Source organism: Accipiter gentilis, chromosome 18 (assembly GCF_929443795.1).
Source record: "Accipiter gentilis chromosome 18, bAccGen1.1, whole genome shotgun sequence".
NCBI classification, from domain to species: Eukaryota; Metazoa; Chordata; class Aves; order Accipitriformes; family Accipitridae; genus Astur; species Astur gentilis.
Window position 1 is genome coordinate 613,338 of NC_064897.1, and position 20,868 is coordinate 634,205.

At 39.6% G+C, this 20,868-nt stretch overlaps 1 protein-coding gene across 3 annotated transcripts in view; it reads right to left on the reverse strand.

The window, feature by feature from the left end:
• Nucleotides 1–20,868, reverse strand: part of PACSIN2 (protein kinase C and casein kinase substrate in neurons 2) — a 69,228-nt gene that overhangs the window by 12,561 nt on the left and 35,799 nt on the right. For all 3 annotated transcript variants that reach the window (XM_049821717.1, XM_049821715.1, XM_049821716.1), the window contains exons 3-6: nt 4,193–4,349; nt 3,226–3,461; nt 2,356–2,511; nt 1,057–1,232 (exon numbers count right to left, since the gene is read on the reverse strand). In XM_049821717.1, coding sequence (XP_049677674.1) covers nt 1,057–1,232; nt 2,356–2,511; nt 3,226–3,461; nt 4,193–4,349 — 725 coding nt within the window. The remainder of the gene's footprint in view (nt 1–1,056; nt 1,233–2,355; nt 2,512–3,225; nt 3,462–4,192; nt 4,350–20,868) is intronic.

Sequence of the window (20,868 nt, forward strand, 5' to 3'; positions counted from 1 at the left end):
TGTGACTGCACAGCAAGTCAATTTGGAACACTAATCAGGGTTAAAACCAAATTAGATTCTTCTTGCCCTAGGTTACCTTGATCAGCTCCTTAATTCCACTGGTTGGACTACCATAAGAGTTTTGACACTAGCAGAAGAGGGAACAGAAATGAGCAGCTGGCCAGGAACACACTTGTCTCCTTTTAATTGAAGTGCCAACCAGAGTGCACAAGAAACTCTGCTGTTGCAAGTGGGATGTAAAATTCCACTAGTGTTACAGCATTTGCTGCAGGTATTCCAATGTCTGTCTTCTCAAATGCAAGAGAAAACAAAAACATTATAACCACTGGCTTGCTGACATACTGAAGTAGCTTAGCATCAAAATGGCCTGTAGTAGTGATGACATGCCACACGGTCTGACAAAATAAGCTGTATGAGCTCTGGTTTTAGTTCACTAGCAGAAGTTTAGATTTCTTGGAAAGTAGCGAGGAGGATCCAGGCAGAAAGAACAAAGTAAAATAAAAGACATGCTTTATCCATACCACAGTATAAAGAGCAGACTTTAAAATTAAGATGGACAAGATTTCAGCGACAGTCAACCAATTTATCAACCAACATTTATCCCCTAGTTAAGGTAATTACTTGAGACTGAGCTCTCATATTTTAACAAGAGATGTTTTTATGCTGTGAAGTTCATGTGTCTTACACTAGTAAATTCTAGCTTGTTCTCCAATAAACATGCAAGATGCATAGTACACCAAACCCCTCCTTTCCCAATCTTTGATCCTAGGCTCTGAATCCTTTCTAATTGGCACACATTTGATTATAAAAATAAAACAAGAATGAGGGTTTCTTGGTTAATTTAACACTGTGTTAAATAAAACTAGTAAACGTTAAAGATAGATGCTAATCTGATCTTAGACAAAACGAATTAAGCTCTTTCACTTACACTTTAAACAAATTGAAGCAACATATTAGAAACAAATCAGATTCTAAACTCTAATCTACTTGGAACTATGGATTACTTTTCATTGAAGAGTATTAAGCATTAGTTTTTGAAGTCTTACACAGTTTTACCTTGCAACATTAGACAAGTCAAGGTGTTTTTGAACTTCCAGCAACACTTCTCGAAAGAAACGTAAGCGTTTTTCCTCAAACTGCTGACACTGTTCAAATACCTGCTCCATGTTTTCCATGTATTGAGGAGTGGCATTATCTAATTCTTTCAGTGATTTTTCATACTTTTCTTTTGTCTGGGGGTGGGAAAAAAAAACACCAATTAGTAAAGTATTTTATTACTACCCTACATAACAGACTTATCAATGTAGTAATGGCCAAGATTTAGACCAGAAGTTCCCAAAATGCATTCTCTTTTCATGACCACAGTACCTAATTTAGGTCACGATGAGAGTTATCCAACAAAACTGCAGAACAGTTACAATAAAGTTCTAAGCCTCTTACCTGACTTTTTAACAGAAGCCATGACAAATGTTAACGTAATACTAAAGATAAAAACCAAAGGAGCCACAGAGTAAATCAGACCAGGCAGTCTTTCAAGTTACAGGTCCCTTATTTAAAGATCTCCAAATAATTTCAAAGTGTTGTCTTTTCCCATTCAGTAATTTACATAGTCAGCTGTGAGTTATGACCAAAAAAACCCAAATATTGTATGCATCCCTGTGAATATAAGTTGCGTACACTGTGAGCTCAGTTAACAGATAGAACCTCAGAGTCTACACTAATTTACAGAAGTAGTCCGCAGACAGGAATTTAAACATCCCACTCCACTTAACATCAGCCTTCCAGATCACAGAACAACATTCTCAGAGGGAAAATATGTCTTTGAAGATTCAAAGTCACACAAGAAAAGCCTTTTGGTAGCAGCCCACTGAAGAGAGAAATCAAACTGGACAATAGAATGGCATTTCCGCAATTGTATTTACTTTTATTTAAATAGATTATATCAGTTTACTTTTTTAAAAAATGCATTCTGCAGTCAAGAATGACTATAAGTTTAGATGTTGTCAGCAAGCTTTAAGCACCTATCTCACAGCCTCTCAAGTGAAATAACTCAACCCTCACTACTAAATGAGTAGAAATCTGTCCTAGAACTTCACTGTCTTATTCTGCTTCCTTCCCTGCTGAAAGTACCTACATGAAATAGAGACAATTCATAATCTATTCTTCACAGAAGAACAACTTGGCAATCACATATGTTTTGAAGAAAACTCTAAGTTTTGGTATAGGACCGTAACTGAAAGTGAGCTGCACTGCAGTCCAGAGCACATTAAGGAAGAAGAAAAAAAAAAGCTTAAATATGCACAAGCTATAGGTTAAAAATACTGCATATGAACAGTATGTTAGTATACAGTATACCTTTAGTACATCTTGTTTGCTTCTCTCCACTTTGTCTTGTAATTTCTTAAGTTGTTCAGGATTTAGTGCTGGATCAGCTTTGCTATTTGTTTCTCTGGATACAGCCAGTTTCTCCTCTTTGCAGGCCGCATGGTATGCTTTCTTTGCAGCTTCCACCTACAAAGTAGATTTGAATCTTTGCATCTGCGACAGTTTATAAAACAACCATCAACTGAATTGTTTAGCCTTATAATTGTGTTGCAATGAAGAAAGTGTCAGGGTTTGATTCAGGATGTTCTTTCTTTTTTTTGAAGAAAAAAAAAAATTTTTTTTTTTTTTTTTTTCATTTAGGCCAAGGAATGAACAATACACAAGAATGAAAGTAAGGAAATTATTGTAGTACTTATGAATCATCATTCTCTCACCATACAAGAAATGTCACTCATACAGCTTAAAGAAGCGTGGAACAGACTCAAGAAAAGGTTTACAGAAAGTGCCCAATAGAACGCTTTTTCTTCATGCCCATGTTCTCCTGCTCCCCTTCTTCTACAAGCCTCTTATTTAAGAATAATGTTGTATGACAAGGAAAAAAACCCACAAATACTTTTCCCCTGCTCATTCCTTTGAGCAATTCATAACTTTCAAATGCATGAAATCAGATACTGTTAAAATGATAGCTTAAATTCCACTTTTTCCAGATTTTCACTTAAGTCATCAAGATTAGTAGAGACCAAGAGAAAAATACTTATTTTCAGAAGAGGACAGAAAGCAAGAGATCTTTTTGAGAAAGGAGGGTCCAGCAGAGAGAATAGGGAGTTTACTCCCTTATAGAGATTTGAGACATTAATATATTGTAACACAGGATATCTAATACATAATCTACTGCTGTACCTCTTTCAGCTTTTTTGCCCAGGGTTTCTGAGCTTTCCTAAATCCATCTTCTGCTTCTTTGGTTTCCTTAAATCCTCCCATCATTTGCTTATGAAAGGCTTCCTTCTGCCAGTTCTTGATTTTTTCAAAGTCTTCATTCATCAGTGAACCTTTTACTTCTAGATGTAGTTCACTCACTTTTTCAGCTTCTGACATAAAAGCACACCAAGCCCTTTCTACTGTTCCATACTGTGGGCCTAAACACAACAGAAAGTGTCATTCTCAGTAACCATCACCCACATGGAACTTATATTCCCAAGAAACTTCCTGAAGCTATTGACTTATATTCACTTGTAAACAGCAATATTGACGCAAACCTAGAAAAGGGAACAGTTTCTTTTCAGAGAAATTTAGAACATTACAAATTTTTACACCAGAAGAAATAATACTCATTTAGTCTGGCCTCCTTCTCCCTGTACTATGATTCTCCTTATTTCACCTATTGGCTCCTCTTTGAGCTGCCTTCAATTTCTCAACACACTTTTTGAAGCATGATAACCAGGAAAGGACAAACTGTTTCAGAATATATTAAAATGGTATCAGGTTAGTCTTCCATTAGAACAATGCCTAGCTCTTATTACTAGTCTTTCCCCCACAACCACTGCCCCTTATTGCTCAGATATACTTCTCAAACTGTGTTCTGTGCCATTAGTTACCTAGAAACAGCCAGTTCTCTAGAACTGAATCTATTTGGATACCCCAACACTTACTGCTTCAGTAAGAAACAAGCAAACTAGCAAAGAAGCAGGGCTTTCTTTGTTTGTTTTTAATCAAGAAAAGCTTGATAATTTGTTACATTACTGAGCCTTTTGCAAAGGCTCCATTATAGGCTAAAGAGTACAAAAATTCTACTTTGTACTTACCAAAACAAAGATATACAGAAACATTTCTTTCCATGTTTTCGGAGTTCAAAATCAGAATACATTACCTTTTTCCACAAGCTGTTTCCACCTTTTCGCCCATTCTGTCAGCTGCTGAGCATAGACCTTCTCTATTCGTGCCCGTTCATGAATACAGTTCATGAGATCATTGCAAAGTCTGTGACCATCATCAATTCGTTTTACTGTCCGCTTGTAATTTCCAACCTATAAAGAGACAAATACTTAACAATTCCTGCTTTAAAGTTCTGAAAACAATAAAAATCTCTAATTAACAAAAATACTGTTACTTAGGAGCAAGATCATCTACTAGCAGGAATTAATCAATTATAGCATAAGGTATTTTTCCAATTAATCTTAACACCTAACTGCAACAACACCACAAAGGCCACAAGTTCTCCTGTAAAAAAAGTTATTAATTTTAAAAGTGAAAGCTTTATTATATTTTATTAGTCCCACAATATAATTATGGACAGTCATCACAATTGTTCTGCATTATTATTACTTGGTAATGTTTTGGATAATCAAGATATTTAAAACAAATACAGTATTTCCCTCTTCCATGATTATTAAGTACCTAATGTCTTAATTTTATGCTGTGTTTAATCTTTCAGGATTAATAAAACTGTAAAGACATGCAAAAGAGTATTGCAACACCTCTATCAAGGATAATAATAGTTTTTGTTTTAGAATGCAGTACAGAGAAAGCACAACCACTATATATACAGCAGAGACCAGATGTGCCCTTTGTTACAGCTGTGCTTCACTGCTGACAAACTAGATAGCAACTATTTTGAAAGTATACGGTAGAATTTCATGTGGGAAGATACTGACAGCAATGACATGGAGTTCCCATACCTAGAATTAACTTGTGAATGCTAAAGAAAAAAACCCATAGTTGCTCAGTGTACAAGCTACACAAGGATGAGGACAGAGAAAAATGCACACTATATAATGAAAGTCCATTATATAATGAATCCTTTCACTTTTGTGTACACACCAATATGGAATCACCAATCTAGATGACTGAAGGGGAAAAAAAAAAAGCCTGATACTGCTCCCAGAGTAATATTTCCACCAATTTCAAGGTCACTGAGGTTGGCTTTTGTAAACATTAAACAAGACATAAGAACTTGGATAACAGAATTTGCACAGCCTATTAAATATCACGGTTTCTTATCTGCCCTAACCACCTGACTGAAAAATAAAGATTAGCAGTAAGGGAGTAGATTAAACATTCAAATACTTAAAGCATGTTTGTATTTTTTACATTTGAATCATATCTGATTCACATCTTAAATACATTAAACCATCCAACTTTTAGGTTTGCATTTATTTGGAATTTTGTCAGCAGATGGACATGCAAACCATCTGCTTGAGGAAAAACTCCTCAAAGTATGTAGGGAAATACTCTTAAAAAGGGAAAAACCTCTATTAAGTGCTGCAAAAATGGAAAAATAGGTGACTGCTGATAAATATAGACATAGGTTAGGACTCCTCATCAAAGCAGGGGGGATCAAAATCATCAGTGACAAGGACAAAACCAATTCCTTTAGTAGCCTCAAAGCATTCATTTGGGCATGGTTTTGGACTAGATCTGTTTCAACAGATCAAAGAAATTTAGGTAGCATCTGCGAAAAGCATTAGTTAGCAGTCACTGATTTGTCTAAATTGTGTAAAAAAAAAGTACACGCACCCCACCACCACCTTTAAACTTAAGTCACAATATAATTGAAGATAAGAAGCTACCACCATCACAAAGAAACTACATCAAAAATCAAGATAGTCAATGCATCCATGTCAAAACAGATTTCATCTATTAACAAGAAAGTATGAAAAATAACCTCTCATTTTCAGGAGAAATAGAAATTGAGAAGTAGGCAGTTTCAAACTAACACTGTACACTAACAAATATAATATACATACATAATCAAAGCATTAAGAAAATTAAGTATCTCAAAGAATACTTTCTAAACCCTTTGTATTGGAAGGGCAAATCATTCATCTGCTCAGAATTACTCCAGCTGTAGGTTCACAGCCAAGCAGACTTAAAACAGGTTATGCTAGCTTGGCACAACTACTGAAGCCTTACATTAGCATCAATTTGTGTCTCCAGTTATATGCCCAGGGATTTATGTCTCTAGCACGAACACTTCCTTTCATAAATTTTCACTATTAAATTAGCATTTTAAATGCTAATATTGAATTGGAGCTGGCTGCCTCATGGTATTTTTAATGCTTTCATTTTGTGTTGTCTGAGCAAATTCTAACCTCATGGTAATATCTAGCAGTTGCCAAATCTCAGGCAGGTATTCAGAGAACTGAATTAGTTTACCTATTATGGTCCACTCACTATTGTCACATAAGGCCACCTTAAAAGAACTGCATGCAGACTGCAGATAATTGACCCAAGCTACCTCCTTCTCCACAGGAGGGCTGAAGGAACTAGCATCACAGTTTAGAACCAGTATAAAGAAGAATCAGGCCTACAATACTAGAAAATAACAACCTAGTATTCCAAAGAGAGCTTTTTATACTAATATTTTTGAGGAAAAATTCACTTGATTTATGAAGCAGTAGTTTACAATATGTTAGACATCAAATTTCGTGCCCTATGAGGAATGCTAGAATTTTGGAAATACAGTATTTTCCTGTGTTTCATGACACAGAACTTAAGTTATATATGTGGCATTTAACATTTTCAAAACGCCAGTGGTTTATTAAAAAAAATAAATTCATTTTAAGTTATGGACACTGCAACGACAATTTTTTTTTGAGAAATGGAATGTGCAGCCTGCCATTGTAGGTGGCAGACTCAGAGGTACAAGAGCACAGGGTATTTAGACCACAGAGCCAAGTAAAGGGAAAAGAACTCTAGTCTTTATGCAGCCAAGGAACTACTAGGTTAACTGTAGGTAAGTTAGAACAATTAAATTAAAAACCTATAAACACACTAAAGACACACTGAATTCTGGAGAAGAAAAACATGACTTAATACATTGTTTTATTCAATACTATTTTCTCCAATTCCCAAGGTAGACTACAAACATTCTGCAACACTTCCCCCTTCCCCTTCACAAGAAGTATTTGAGCTAAAACAAAAATGACAGATTCCTTTATTTGTAGGAACTAACCGGGTGGGGGTGGGGGGGGTGGGGGAAATAATCCTGTGTTTCTTTGTTTCAGTCAGAGCCACATTTACATAACACCTTGCAATTTTCAGATTTCTCGATTAGCACTGTTCAGTACATGAACATATGATTTTACTAGTTAGAATAACTTTCTGATGATTGAGCATTGGGCTATTGCCTGTTAAACAGACAGCAGACAACAAAGACATGAAGTTATTAGTTCCCTTGTCCTATAATTGAAAATTTGTTTCAGAAAGGCAAATAGTAAGATTATAAACTTTCTTACAGTTTCAAGAAGAATATTTAAAAACTTTATCCTGCTTTAATTTTAGCATCAACACTTCACCCATCTGAAAGAGACATTTTATTACACAGTACCAAATTCAGTTGCTGTTTACCCTTAGTTGCCAGAAACACTTCAAAAGGAAGTAACTCCAAGAGTTTATTTCTGCAAAATACCACTATAATCGTCACTTTCATGATGCAATTCTGTGAAAATTGTGATTCAGGTTTGTGTCACCCCCCCCAAACCCCTTTTTTCTAAGTTGAGTTATCCACCAATTTCCCCTTTTCCACTGCAAAAAATACTGAGCTTTGCTACTAATAAGGCTCAGCTGATCCCATTTTGCCCCATTTATCTCTTACAGGCATTATAGATGCCTTCAGATCTCCATTTTGCTTAAGTCAATAAAACTTTCCTTCTCATTTTGATATTTCCTCTCATGCATGAACACAGCAATGTCACCTCAAATTCTTTGTCAAATATAAGATTTAGGGAATCTGTAATAACCAGAGAAAAAACACACAAGCCCACTGTGATGGGGCATTTCGTATTGTATAGTTAGCAGTCCAATCATCTTGCCTTTGTGACTGCCAGTGTACTAACGTAGCCAAGCACCAATATGATCTTTAGCAGGAATATTTAAGAGCTTACAACCTCATTATTTTACAATTTCACAGCACTAAACACAATGGGAGAGTCTTAACTTAACTAGGCTCCTTTACCTCAAATAGACTTTTTCTTTTTAAGCATATTCATAGAGCAGGATAAAAGCCTATAAAGAGTTAAACACACTTAGCAGGTTTTTCTGGTACACTGAATGAAAAATAAGGGTATTTTAATTTGTTAGCAGCCCAGAAGGTGGCAAACATTCAGCTATTGCTTAACTCCAGTCAGTTAATTCTAGTATATCATGATAATTGTTCTAACCACAAATATTTCAGGAGTTTCAAATGCCTCAAGTAAGATTTGATGTCAACTCTTTTTCCAAGTTTGCCTGACTTATTCATAACTAGTCAGCCTTTATGAACTGGAACCATCTGAAAGTCAGTCACCATAGAATACAACAAGGGTTTTTTTTATGGGCAAATATTCATAGGGAGGAAACACAATAATGAGCTTTGAAGGCTCGTAGTCAAACCCATGCATACCGATGGCCAATGTGGGGACACACTTACTATTTCCAGCATTCCATTTAACCATGAGTACAATTTCTTTCCAGTTACGTCAAACAGGAAGTTTCCACACATTTCAACCAGCATTAACATCTATAATACTGTGGGGGTTTTGTAAATAAAAATAATTCTCTTGGTGCATAATTAGCACATACACAGTCCAAGTACCTATGAGCACTAGCTCTGTGTAAGTTTTGTAAGTTTACCCATATAAATTCACCACTGGTTGCAAGAAAAATCCTGAGGAAGCTCTTAAACCCACAAAATCTAAAGCCAAATGCACCAGTAAACAAACACCTGGCAATATAAATGGAGAACATTATGTTGCTCAATATTATAAGGAGAAAAAAAAAAAAGCATATAGGAGATACAACAGGAATCTACTATTGCAGAGTCCAAATATTTTTAAAATGAAAAAGCTAAACAGTCCAGTCTGCTTCATCAGCAAAAAGCATTCATTGACAAGTAACTGAAATCCCTCAACATAGGAACAACTTTTCATTATTCAAGAGTGAGTTTTGGGAGCTTCTCCCTCTTAAATTCCCTGCATTCAACATACACCCTCTCAACAGATAACCTCACGTAGATGTTGGCTGATAGTAGTAGGCAAGAAACACAGGTATCAAGAGTACCAAATGAGCAGGACCAAGACCATCTGAGCAGACAGCTTATAATGCAGTTCGTGGGAAGCATGTCCCAGATCGGCTGCCTCTGCTATCCAGAGTGTTGGGTTTGGGCTTGCTTGGGGGGGAATGGGAATGCATATGGTGGCCAAATTTGATTCATTCCTACTACACAGGGGACCAACTTCCCCCTTCTGAATGAATTATCTTGCTAATGTATACCTTCACACATACTTCAGAATGCAATGAAAACCACATGCTCAGTACCTCAAAATGCACACCAGGTCCTGCCCTCCAAGGGAATCAGCCACAGGCCTAAGTTCACAGTGCTAATGCCAGCTGCTGGTTTAGCAGCTGTTCAGAATGCCTATTTTTGTTTGTATAAGTAGGTATTTTCACAGGGCAGTTAAACACCTTTGCAATAAATGGAGAGGGCTCCATATTGCTGATGCCAGCAGAAAATAACGGAGTAAGGACTCACACCTAGGGTATGAGGGGCACACAGTCTATGAGGTACTGTCCTGGGTTCAGCTGGGATAGAGTTAATTTTTACAGGAACCTGGGAGGTGGGGGCATAGCCGGGGCAGCTGACCTGAACTAGCCAAGGAGCTATTCCATACCATGTGACATCCTGCCCAGTATATAAATGGGGAGCGGGCCGGGGGGTGGCCCCTGTTTTTTTCGGTGGGGGAAGTGGCGGAGCGTCGGGTCCCGGGTGGTGAGCAGTTGCACTGTGCATCACTCTTTTTGTATACTTTTTTTTCATTAGTGCCGTTGTTGTTGTTGTAATCTCTTTTGTGTTTGTCCCAGTAAACTGCCTTTATCTCAACCCTCGAGGTTCCAGTTTCTTTTCCTTTTCTCTCCTCCGTCTCCTCCCCATCCCACCGGAGGGGGGCGGAGGAGTGAGCGAGCGGCTGCGTGGTCCTTTGTTACCGGCCGGGCTGAAACCACGACAGTCCTTTTTGGCGCCCAACGTGGGGCAGAAGGGTTGAGATAACGACAGATCTGGCCAGAGCGTGTTGAAACAAATTTGCCAAACGCATTTCTTAGATATATAGATGTTAGTCACAATGTTGTTTCATTTGTTTACATGGTGGCGTTTTGTAAGCTCTTATATGCTCTATGTATTGCCTGTAGTTGCGTATCTCATCTCTGGGAGAGTGATTGGGATTATCATTTTGCTGTACTGGGCAATGTCGACTTATGAAATGATTACATCACTGGTCATGAGGTTAAGCTGGTATCTGTATGAGGCAGTGATATCATTTCCATACTTTGGGCGCCTTCTGTCGGATTTTATTGGTAATTACACCCAATCCATGGGGAAATTAGGGGGGGATACCTCCCCCCGTCCGTTCACCTCCCTCTTCTCCTTCCGACTAATTACAACAGCTTTTGAGAATTTTGAATATCCTTGGGATGCGCAAGCCAGTGTGCTGTTAGTGCTATGCCTCCTGAATATGTTTCAGGTCTTGTTTAGGGCTACAAAAACGCTCTTTAAGAGTACCACTCAGAGATCTCCCCCAAAGCTGGATACTCATGGGTGGCACGGCATGTGGGAGCATATGGGCAAGTATCTAGAGAACTTCTCACCGCCAGTGACTTGGAAGTTCACTCCCGAACAACTACAGAACCCTTATGAAGTGACAGAATATTTGAAAGAAAAATGCTGTGGCTATTCCAAAGACATACAACTCGCTGCACTGTGCTGGGCTCTGGCCAATATCTACCAAACACTGCTTGATATTATGCAGCACCCTCGGGGGGAAAAGGGGGAAAAGATGGAAAACAGGACAACATGTACCGTGGCTACCCAAACCCTGACAACAGACACCGTGGCTGCCCCTACCCCGACAACAAGCACCGTGGCTGCCCCTACCACGACAACAGGTACCATGACTACCCCTACCCCGGTGACAGACACTGCAGCTGAACCAGAGAACCAGCCTGTGCCAGTATCAGTCGCCCCTGTACAGAAAAAGCAACCAGAAAAGAGAATTCTTGGAAAACTGCTGCTCCAGTTTCCCGTGAGCAGTCCCCCAGACGCAGTAGATGGGCTGATCTCATTTCTGATCCCCTTGAAGGGACTTCCGATTTACGTGTGCAGAAAGTGAGTAACGGATGTTCTAACCAGGATTAGAGGGGCCCTGCCTCCAGCCAGGTGGAGGAGAGGGACAACCGAGTCTACTGGACAGTGTGGATTCGATGGCCTGGCACATCAGACCCACAGGAATATAAGGCTCTAGTGGACACTGGTGCACAATGTACCCTAATGCCGTCTAGTTATAAAGGGGCAGAACCCATCTGTATCTCTGGTGTGACAGGGGGATCCCAAGAGCTAACCGTATTGGAAGCTGAAATGAGTCTAACCGGGAATGAGTGGCATAAACACCCCATTGTGACTGGCCCAGAGGCCCCGTGCATCCTTGGTATAGATTATCTCAGGAGGGGGTATTTCAAGGACCCAAAAGGGTACCGTTGGGCCTTTGGTATAGCTGCATTGGAGACGGAGGAGATTGAACAGCTGTCTACCCTGCCGGGTCTCTCCCAAGACCCTTCGGTTGTGGGGTTGCTGAAGGTTGAAGAACAACAGGTGCCAATTGCTACCACGACGGTGCACCGGCGACAATATCGCACCAACCGAGACTCCCTGATCCCAATCCATAAGCTGATTTGCCAACTGGAGAGCCAAGGAGTGATCAGCAAGACTCACTCACCCTTTAATAGTCCCATATGGCCCGTGCAGAAATCCAATGGGGAATGGCGACTAACAGTAGATTATCGTGGGCTGAATGAAGTCACGCCACCGCTAAGCGCTGCTGTGCCAGATATGTTAGAGCTTCAATATGAACTGGAATCAAAGGCAGCTAAGTGGTATGCCACAATTGACATTGCTAATGCATTTTTCTCCATTCCCTTGGCAGCGGAGTGCAGGCCTCAGTTTGCTTTCACTTGGAGGGGCGTCCAGTACACCTGGAATCGACTGCCCCAGGGGTGGAAACACAGCCCCACCATTTGTCATGGACTGATCCAGGCTGCACTAGAAAAAGGTGAAGCTCCAGAGCACCTGCAATATATTGATGACATCATCGTATGGGGCAACACGGCAGAAGAAGTTTTTGAGAAAGGGAAGAAAATAATCCAAATCCTTTTGAAGGCTGGTTTTGCCATAAAAGAAAGTAAGGTCAAGGGACCTGCGCAGGAGATCCAGTTCTTAGGAGTAAAATGGCAAGATGGGCGTCGTCAGATCCCTGTGGACGTCATCAACAAAATAGCAGCTATGTCCTCACCGACTAATAAAAAGGAAACACAGGCTTTCTTAGGTGTTGTGGGTTTTTGGAGAATGCATATTCCAAATTACAGTCAAATTGTAAGCCCTCTCTACCAAGTTACTCGGAAGAAGAACGATTTTAAATGGGGGCCTGAGCAACGACAAGCCTTTGAACAGATTAAGCAGGAGATTGTTCACGCAGTAGCTCTTGGGCCAGTCCGGACAGGACAAGATATTAAAAATATGCTCTACACTGCAGCTGGGGAGAATGGCCCTACCTGGAGCCTTTGGCAGAAAGCACCTGGGGAGACCCGTGGCCGACCTCTGGGGTTTTGGAGTCGGGGATATCGAGGATCCGAGGCTCGCTATACTCCAACTGAAAAAGAGATCTTGGCAGCATATGAAGGAGTTCGAGCCGCCTCAGAAGTGGTTGGTACTGAAACACAGCTCTTCTTAGCACCTCGACTGCCAGTGCTGGGCTGGATGTTCAAAGGGAAAGTTTCCTCTACGCATCACGCGACTGACGCCACGTGGAGTAAGTGGATCGCACTGATCACACAGCGAGCTCGCATAGGAAACCCCGGTCGCCCAGGAATGTTAGAAGTGATCACGGACTGGCCAGAAGGCAAAGATTTTGGAATGTCGCCAGAGAAAGAGGTGACACGGGCCGAAGAAGCCCCGCTGTATAATAAACTGCCAGAAAATGAGAGGCAATATGCCCTGTTCACTGATGGGTCCTGTCGCATTGTGGGAAAACATCGAAGGTGGAAGGCTGCTGTATGGAGTCCTACACGACTAGTCGCAGAAACTGCTGAAGGAGAAGGTGAATCGAGTCAGTTTGCAGAGGTGAAAGCCATCCAGCTAGCGTTAGACATTGCTGAAAAAGTGGCCAGTGCTCTATCTCTATACTGACTCGTGGATGGTGGCAAATGCCCTATGGGGGTGGCTACAGCAATGGAAGAAGGGCAATTGGCAGCGCAGAGGTAAACCCATCTGGGCTGCCGCACTGTGGCAAGATATCGCTGTTCGGATAGAGAAGCTAGTGGTAAAAGTACGTCACGTAGATGCTCATGTACCCAAGAGTCGAGCCACTGAAGAACATCAAAACAACCACCAGGCAGATCAGGCCGCCAAGATTGAAGTGTCTCAGGTGGACCTGGACTGGCAACGTAGAGGTGAGCTATTTATGGCTCAGTGGGCCCACGATACCTCAGGCCATCAGGGAAGAGATGCAACATATAGATGGGCTCGAGATCGAGGGGTGGACTTGACCATGGACAATATCTCACAGGTCATCCATGAATGTGAAACATGTGCTGCAATTAAGCAAGCCAAGCGGCAAAAACCCCTGTCGCATGGAGGACGATGGCTGAAATATAAACAGTGGGAGGCCTGGCAGATTGACTATATCACACTCCCACGAACACGCCAAGGCAAGTGCCATGTGCTTACAATGGTGGAAGCAACCACTGGGTGGCTGGAAACATACCCTGTGTCCCATGCCACTGCCCAGAACACTATCCTGGGCCTTGAAGAGAAAATTTTATGGCAACACGGCACCCCAGAAAGAATCGAGTCGGACAACGGGACTCACTTCCGAAACAACCTCGTAGACACCTGGGCCAAAGAACATGGCATTGAGTGGGTGTATCACATCCCTTATCACGCACCAGCCTCCGGAAAAATTGAACGGTACAATGGACTGCTGAAAACTACATTGAGAGCGATGGGGGGTGGAACTTTCAAGCATTGGGATACACATTTAACAAAAGCCACCTGGTTAGTTAATACTAGAGGATCCGCCAATCGGGCTGGCCCCGCCCAACCAAGAGATCCACATACTGTAGAAGGGGATAAAGTCCCTGTAGTGCGCATGAGGAGTATGTTAGGAAAGACAGTCTGGGTTAGTCCTCCCTCAAGCAGAAGCAAACCCATTCAAGGGGTTGTTTTTGCTCAAGGACCTGGGTACACCTGGTGGGTGATGCAGAAGGATGGGGAGGTTCGATGTGTACCTCAGGGAGATTTGATTTTGGGAGAGAATAGCCAGTGAATTGGGCTGTATGATATTTAACTGCTAAATAACCTGCCAATGCATGTCATTGTATCTATAGTGTCTATATGCCATATCAAGGGTATTATTGTGAGAATTATCCAAATGACTACAGGATGGACTTTTGAAACTGAGCCAAGTACAACAGCGATAGAACTTGAACTGGCACCCACCAATTTCCTCAAGATCAACATCTTCGACCTGCAGACCAGGGGCATGAGTTGCACCAAATGTACTAGCCACAAGTTCCAGAGGCAGCGTACAACAACCCAACATCTCACACCATCTCTCTCTTATCCTGAAGAACTGTTACAACAGATAGAGCCCCAAAATTGATGGACACATTAGAGGGATAGCCCATAGGCTAAAGGAACACCGTGTGTGTGTGCGAGGTCAGGGGGTGGAGTCCATATACTTATATATAAGACAAGGAAAGTTGTAGTGGTTGATTGGAAAAAAATAAAAAAAGGTAAGATCTGGGCATGATGTAGATGGTATAGAATAAGGGGTGGATAATGTCCTGGGTTCAGCTGGGATAGAGTTAATTTTTACAGGAACCTGGGAGGTGGGGGCATAGCCGGGGCAGCTGACCTGAACTAGCCAAGGAGCTATTCCATACCATGTGACATCCTGCCCAGTATATAAATGGGGAGCGGGCCGGGGGGTGGCCCCTGTTTTTTTCGGTGGGGGAAGTGGCGGAGCGTCGGGTCCCGGGTGGTGAGCAGTTGCACTGTGCATCACTCTTTTTGTATACTTTTTTTTCATTAGTGCCGTTGTTGTTGTTGTAATCTCTTTTGTGTTTGTCCCAGTAAACTGCCTTTATCTCAACCCTCGAGGTTCCAGTTTCTTTTCCTTTTCTCTCCTCCGTCTCCTCCCCATCCCACCGGAGGGGGGCGGAGGAGTGAGCGAGCGGCTGCGTGGTCCTTTGTTACCGGCCGGGCTGAAACCACGACAGGTACCCATGGCTCATTTAAAATAAGTGCTTCCATAGGCAGGGTAGCTCTTCCTTTTGATGTCTTACCTTGCAAGATATGCATACACTTCTACTTTGATCTCCTTTCTTACCTTCCCAGGTATCTAAGTGAACAATAGCATTGGTCTCAGCTTGCTTAAGGCATTTTTCTTTTATTGTGACCATAACAGTGATTAGCAAGCATAAGGCCAGACCTTAATTAACAAATCACATCACAAAAATTGGCCTTCCATTCATTATTAACATACCAAATTCTTTCACGTGCATTTCAAAACTTCTTCAGTAGAACAAAGGCAATAGGGTTGTCCATGTCTTGTCTTCTACTATAGCAGTACAATGTTGGAACCAACCAGCTTTGCCAGTCTATTTTTGGATGCAAGAAAGTGGCATGAATGATTATGACACTGAGATGTATATACAGCAGTCATGCAAATGCTGAGAGTCTATGTGACAGATGAGAAAGAAATACAAAGGGTTTCAAATTGCATTTTGGGTTCCAAATTTTCCACTTTCTCTTGGAAAAGTTAATGCCATCCTGCTCCAGGTTATCAGCAATAACCTTTGATTACCCAAAGCATGCCACCCTTGTCAGCTAGATAACAGAGATGAAGGAATTCCTTCTTAGAGCATATCAACAAGATTCCTTGGTCTTAAAAAATTTCTGGGCCCCGAGAGAGCCATAAGCTTAACCAGATACATCAAGGTATACTAAGGCTTGTTAGAAAGATGAAGAATGAAAGAGAAGCTTCCATTTCTTAAGTAAATTAAGGCATTACTGCAACTGAAACTTTGATGAAATTCTCCACTGTTATTGTGGCAATATCTTTCAGAATGTCTTTTCTTACTATTTTGCAATTCCTTGCTCTTGAAGCAAGCTTGGATGAAAACATCTACAAAATTATCTGTTTCCTAAAGTACTTCTACTTAGTAAACACCTGGACATATCAGAGGAAAAAATAAAGATTTTTTTATATCAGAGGAAAAAATAAAGGATTTATCATCCTGCTAGAGAGAAAAAACTTTTAGTAGTAGCTTGGATTCACTAAATACTGAGAAAATTCCACAAATTAATTGTGAAAGCTGCTATTTCTATTGCATGCTAAAAATAGATACATATTTCTGAGCCCCTAATTTTTTCAGTTACATCAGCTGTTCTGATACAAGATCCTACCTATGCTGAAACCTTATCCTACCTACATTTTTTGACTGATACATCTACAGTAAGTCAACACCAAGAACACAAGTCCAAACAGCAACTTCTCCAGTTCCCTTTCAATAAGACAACAATTTCCCAACCACAAATCTGAACCTGATAACAATATCTATGTAGTAATAAAAAAAATACTAGTCTTTAAAGGAAACAAATTACTATTCGTATTGGATTTCAAGCATTGAGCTTGACTCTCAATGCCAGAACTTGAAGTTTCCATGATCAGTATTGAAATAGCAACCTAATAAAAAAAAGCTTCATAGATGAATTAATCTGCATTGAATTGCTCCATGGACAGTCTCAGCCTATGCAACCAGACAAAGTTAGAGCAGTAAGTTTAGTACCATGCAACCATATACTACAGATTCACATTTTTAAATGTGATCAGACTGCTAGTAATTACCTTTGTAATAAGGAACCCTAGCAAAGGCAGCGACAACTCCAAAAGAAAGCAAACACTTCTAGAGCCAGAAAACTGATTAAAAACTAAGTGTTTTATTCCCTAAAGAAAATATTGTATGAAATTTCTGTCAACAGCAATGGCAAAAACTTTCAAATTGGTTTATCAGCATTTTATTAAGTGTAGCTCTTATTGTCAGCTCAACAGAACATCACCATTCAAGAAATAAAAAGTGGTTTAGTTTCAATGATATGCAGTGAGCAAAAAACAGGTTTCACAGTAAGTTCTTCAGATAGGTCCCACACCCAGCCACCTCACTCTTTCCTAAATGTCTTTCAAGAAAAAGATAGGCTTTGCAGCACACTCCAAAGGTAAATAAATTTGAGTTATTTTGGAGTGTGAGGCAACAAACTCAAAAGCTCATCCTGCCAGACTGTGTCTTCTGTGCCATGGCCAAATTTAAATACTTTCACTGCTTTCAGCTGTGGCAGTAAAACATAGCAAGGTAGCTTTTAACAAAGTGCAGGCTGTCTTAAAAAACAAAGAAAAAAATCTGTTGCGTCAAATATCTTAAAAACCTCTAATGAAAGAGTGCAAGTGACAAAATCTGCAGTGATGATACAACTTCCACATCGATTAAGAGTTCTTTACTTCTTGTTACCTGAGACATGAAGTACTGAGGCTGGCATTCCAGAGACACTGCATCTTTTCTAATCGCATTAATCAAAGCAGTTTAGTTATCCATTTTGAGAAAGATTAAGACTAGAATTCAAAGTTGCAATCTTCAAAAACAAAATAACTGATTCAGAAAATATGGAAAAAGGACAAGTTTTAGACTAAAATTCAGCCAAATTTAGTTTGGAAAGATGGCTCCAAGCCAGAAGTACTTAAACAAGTGTTTGGTAATTAAGTTTGACAAGCTTGCTGTTAGTTTCTGCATGTCACTTAACACTGAATAATTATTCTTAAGTTAAATTTATTAAGACTCGCACAGGACTTCCTTTACTTTAGGTTTGTGTTCTACCAACACAGAAGCCTGGCAAACCTCCCCCCTCTTAACTCTTGATCTGAAGGGTAATTCAGGTCTTACTGTTTTGTCAGGCTTCTCTGTAGAAAGGTAAGGTTTAAAGTCAAATGGTACATTCTGCCAAGGCATTACTTGACCTAAGCAAACTGCTGGATACCTTAATAATTCACTCAAATAATCAGAAGTATATACAAACCAAAATACATTCCAGGCTAGTATCAGGCATGCATGTCAAAATGCAGTTTCCTCACATAAATGCACAGAAGTAGAGTGCAGAGGTCACAAGAAAACTACTCCTGGACAAAAGTAATCACTCAAAATATCCTATATAAAGGCTACACTGCAGCAGACAGCACAGCTTTAAGTACTTTACCACTTTCCCTTATGTTGTGTGCTTTAGTCCAAGCATTTTGTTCAGTGTGGGACAAAACACCACATTCCCTGCCATAGGATGCTACATGCAACTATAAAGGCTGTCAATGAACACGCAAGTTCCACATTATTCACATTTCTCACTATAACAGGGTATTGCCAAGACTACTGGTCTTCTGAACAGTTTAATACCCAGTAATAAGGAGTCATCCTATAAGTGTAAAAGTGCAAAGAAACAGCAGTTTCCACTGAGAGAAAAGTTTATATACATGATTTTCTTAAGACAGCTTTGAAAACATGTTAATGCTCTCAAACTGCACAGACTTTGTAAATTTACCAAGCACAGCATGCATGAATGTCAAAATTCACTACCATGTCAATCCTTCCTGTTAATAGTTCAACATTAATATAAAATAATTTATCATTTATGAGTACACTTTTTCATGTTTAGTTCAAAGTATCTTAGTGTATCCATAAAAGCTCCATCTCCACAGAATGCCAGGGATGTCATACCACACATTTTTCAACTCTCCATGCAGTTACATAAACATTTAGGCATACCTACTACAGTCTTTCAGCTATACAGACAGCACTTTCTGATAACGTGCTGTATCTTTTGAACTTGCTAACCTATTCTTTGGGTTTTTTTGCTTTTCTTTTTTTAAACACTACACAAATGTCAGAGTTGATATTTTAAGCACTAACCAACTATAAGACTTTCACAGCCTCCCCTGTTTCACTGAAATACCACTTAATTTCAACATATTGAAAATTCAAGCCTTTAGTCACTTTGCTAAAATAATGACAAAGCCTTTAAATCCATAGTAAGAACACAACCATCTCTATTAACGTTTTTTTAAAGAATTGGCATTGGTAGCCACAAAACTTCCAAACTTGTCTGTCCTAAGAATCAAACACCACAAAGCAAATGAACAGTAAAACAAGTAGCATTTCCTACATAATTCAATACTCAAAACTCCAAAATTCAGTTAAATATTTCCTTTTATATTGCTAAACTATCAAAAGCTTAGTATAAGGAAATACAGGATTTTTTTAATTTTTTTTTTTTACTGAGGGCATCAATTTCATGGAAAGTCCAATTCTGCTTTCAGAAATACTGTTAATACTTTTAACATCCTTAACGTCACTTCAGTAACAAAGCCACTCACTTATCATTGGGATTGATTTTTTTTTTTTTACTGCAGCCAAACCTTTGTTTCACTCCCTGAAGAATGAGTGTGAAGAAGGTCTCTAGAATTTTTAATGAACTGAACCCATTCTCTGAGAATATAATTGCATCTTCAATTTTGGAGATTACTTTTAACTGATTTTAGCATATTATTAGTTAATATGATCTAAGCAATGCTAGTTTTCCCCTTTGAACAACTTGCATACCTGCTCTAGTCAGCATTTGTCAACTCTCAGAACATATTACTTTTCCGGCCTGATGTACTCAAAGTTTCAGAAAATAATAAACTAATTATTCAATCTGTAATTTTTCCTTTTGACCATTTTAATTTAACATCCTTTGTGGTTATACATCAAAAAAAAGAGAAAGAACAGAGAAAATAATTAAACCTATAAGGAAAGAAACTGATTGCAATACTGAAGTCAAACTTTTTTATCCAAGGATAAATAAAGATGTACTCATGCATTACACATTACCCTACTGACATTGCTTATGAAACAGACTGCAGTTCTGATCTTTTGGAAGGAATACATAGAAAAGTCCAAACACATTAAGAAGTACTGTTTACAAAATGATATAAAATAAGTCACCAATGGCACAAACATCTTTAGCCCACCTATAATAAGCATCAAATACATTTAAGCTATGCTTCATAAAGGTCCTAGCTTAGGCTAATTGCTATTTCTGATCATCTATCATTCTTTAATACTGAATGTTTAGAGTTCACATTTGTCCAAACAATCATACTAGTTTACAGAATTCCCATTCTCATTCATTCATCTTTTATGCTTCCAGACACGATTACTTGATGGAAGACAGCAGCTTGGTACAGAATAACCAGCCAGAAGTCGTGTTTTCCTGCCAAGTACAGGATGCCCAACACACATCCAAAAAAATCCCTTTTGATCCAGGATTCTTTTTTCCTGACTGACTGCCTCCTTATTTTGTTTTGAAAGACTTCTACCAAGGAAGCCTGCCCAGAAAGTTGCCTCAGCATAAAATAAAAAACACAGAATAATTGAGGT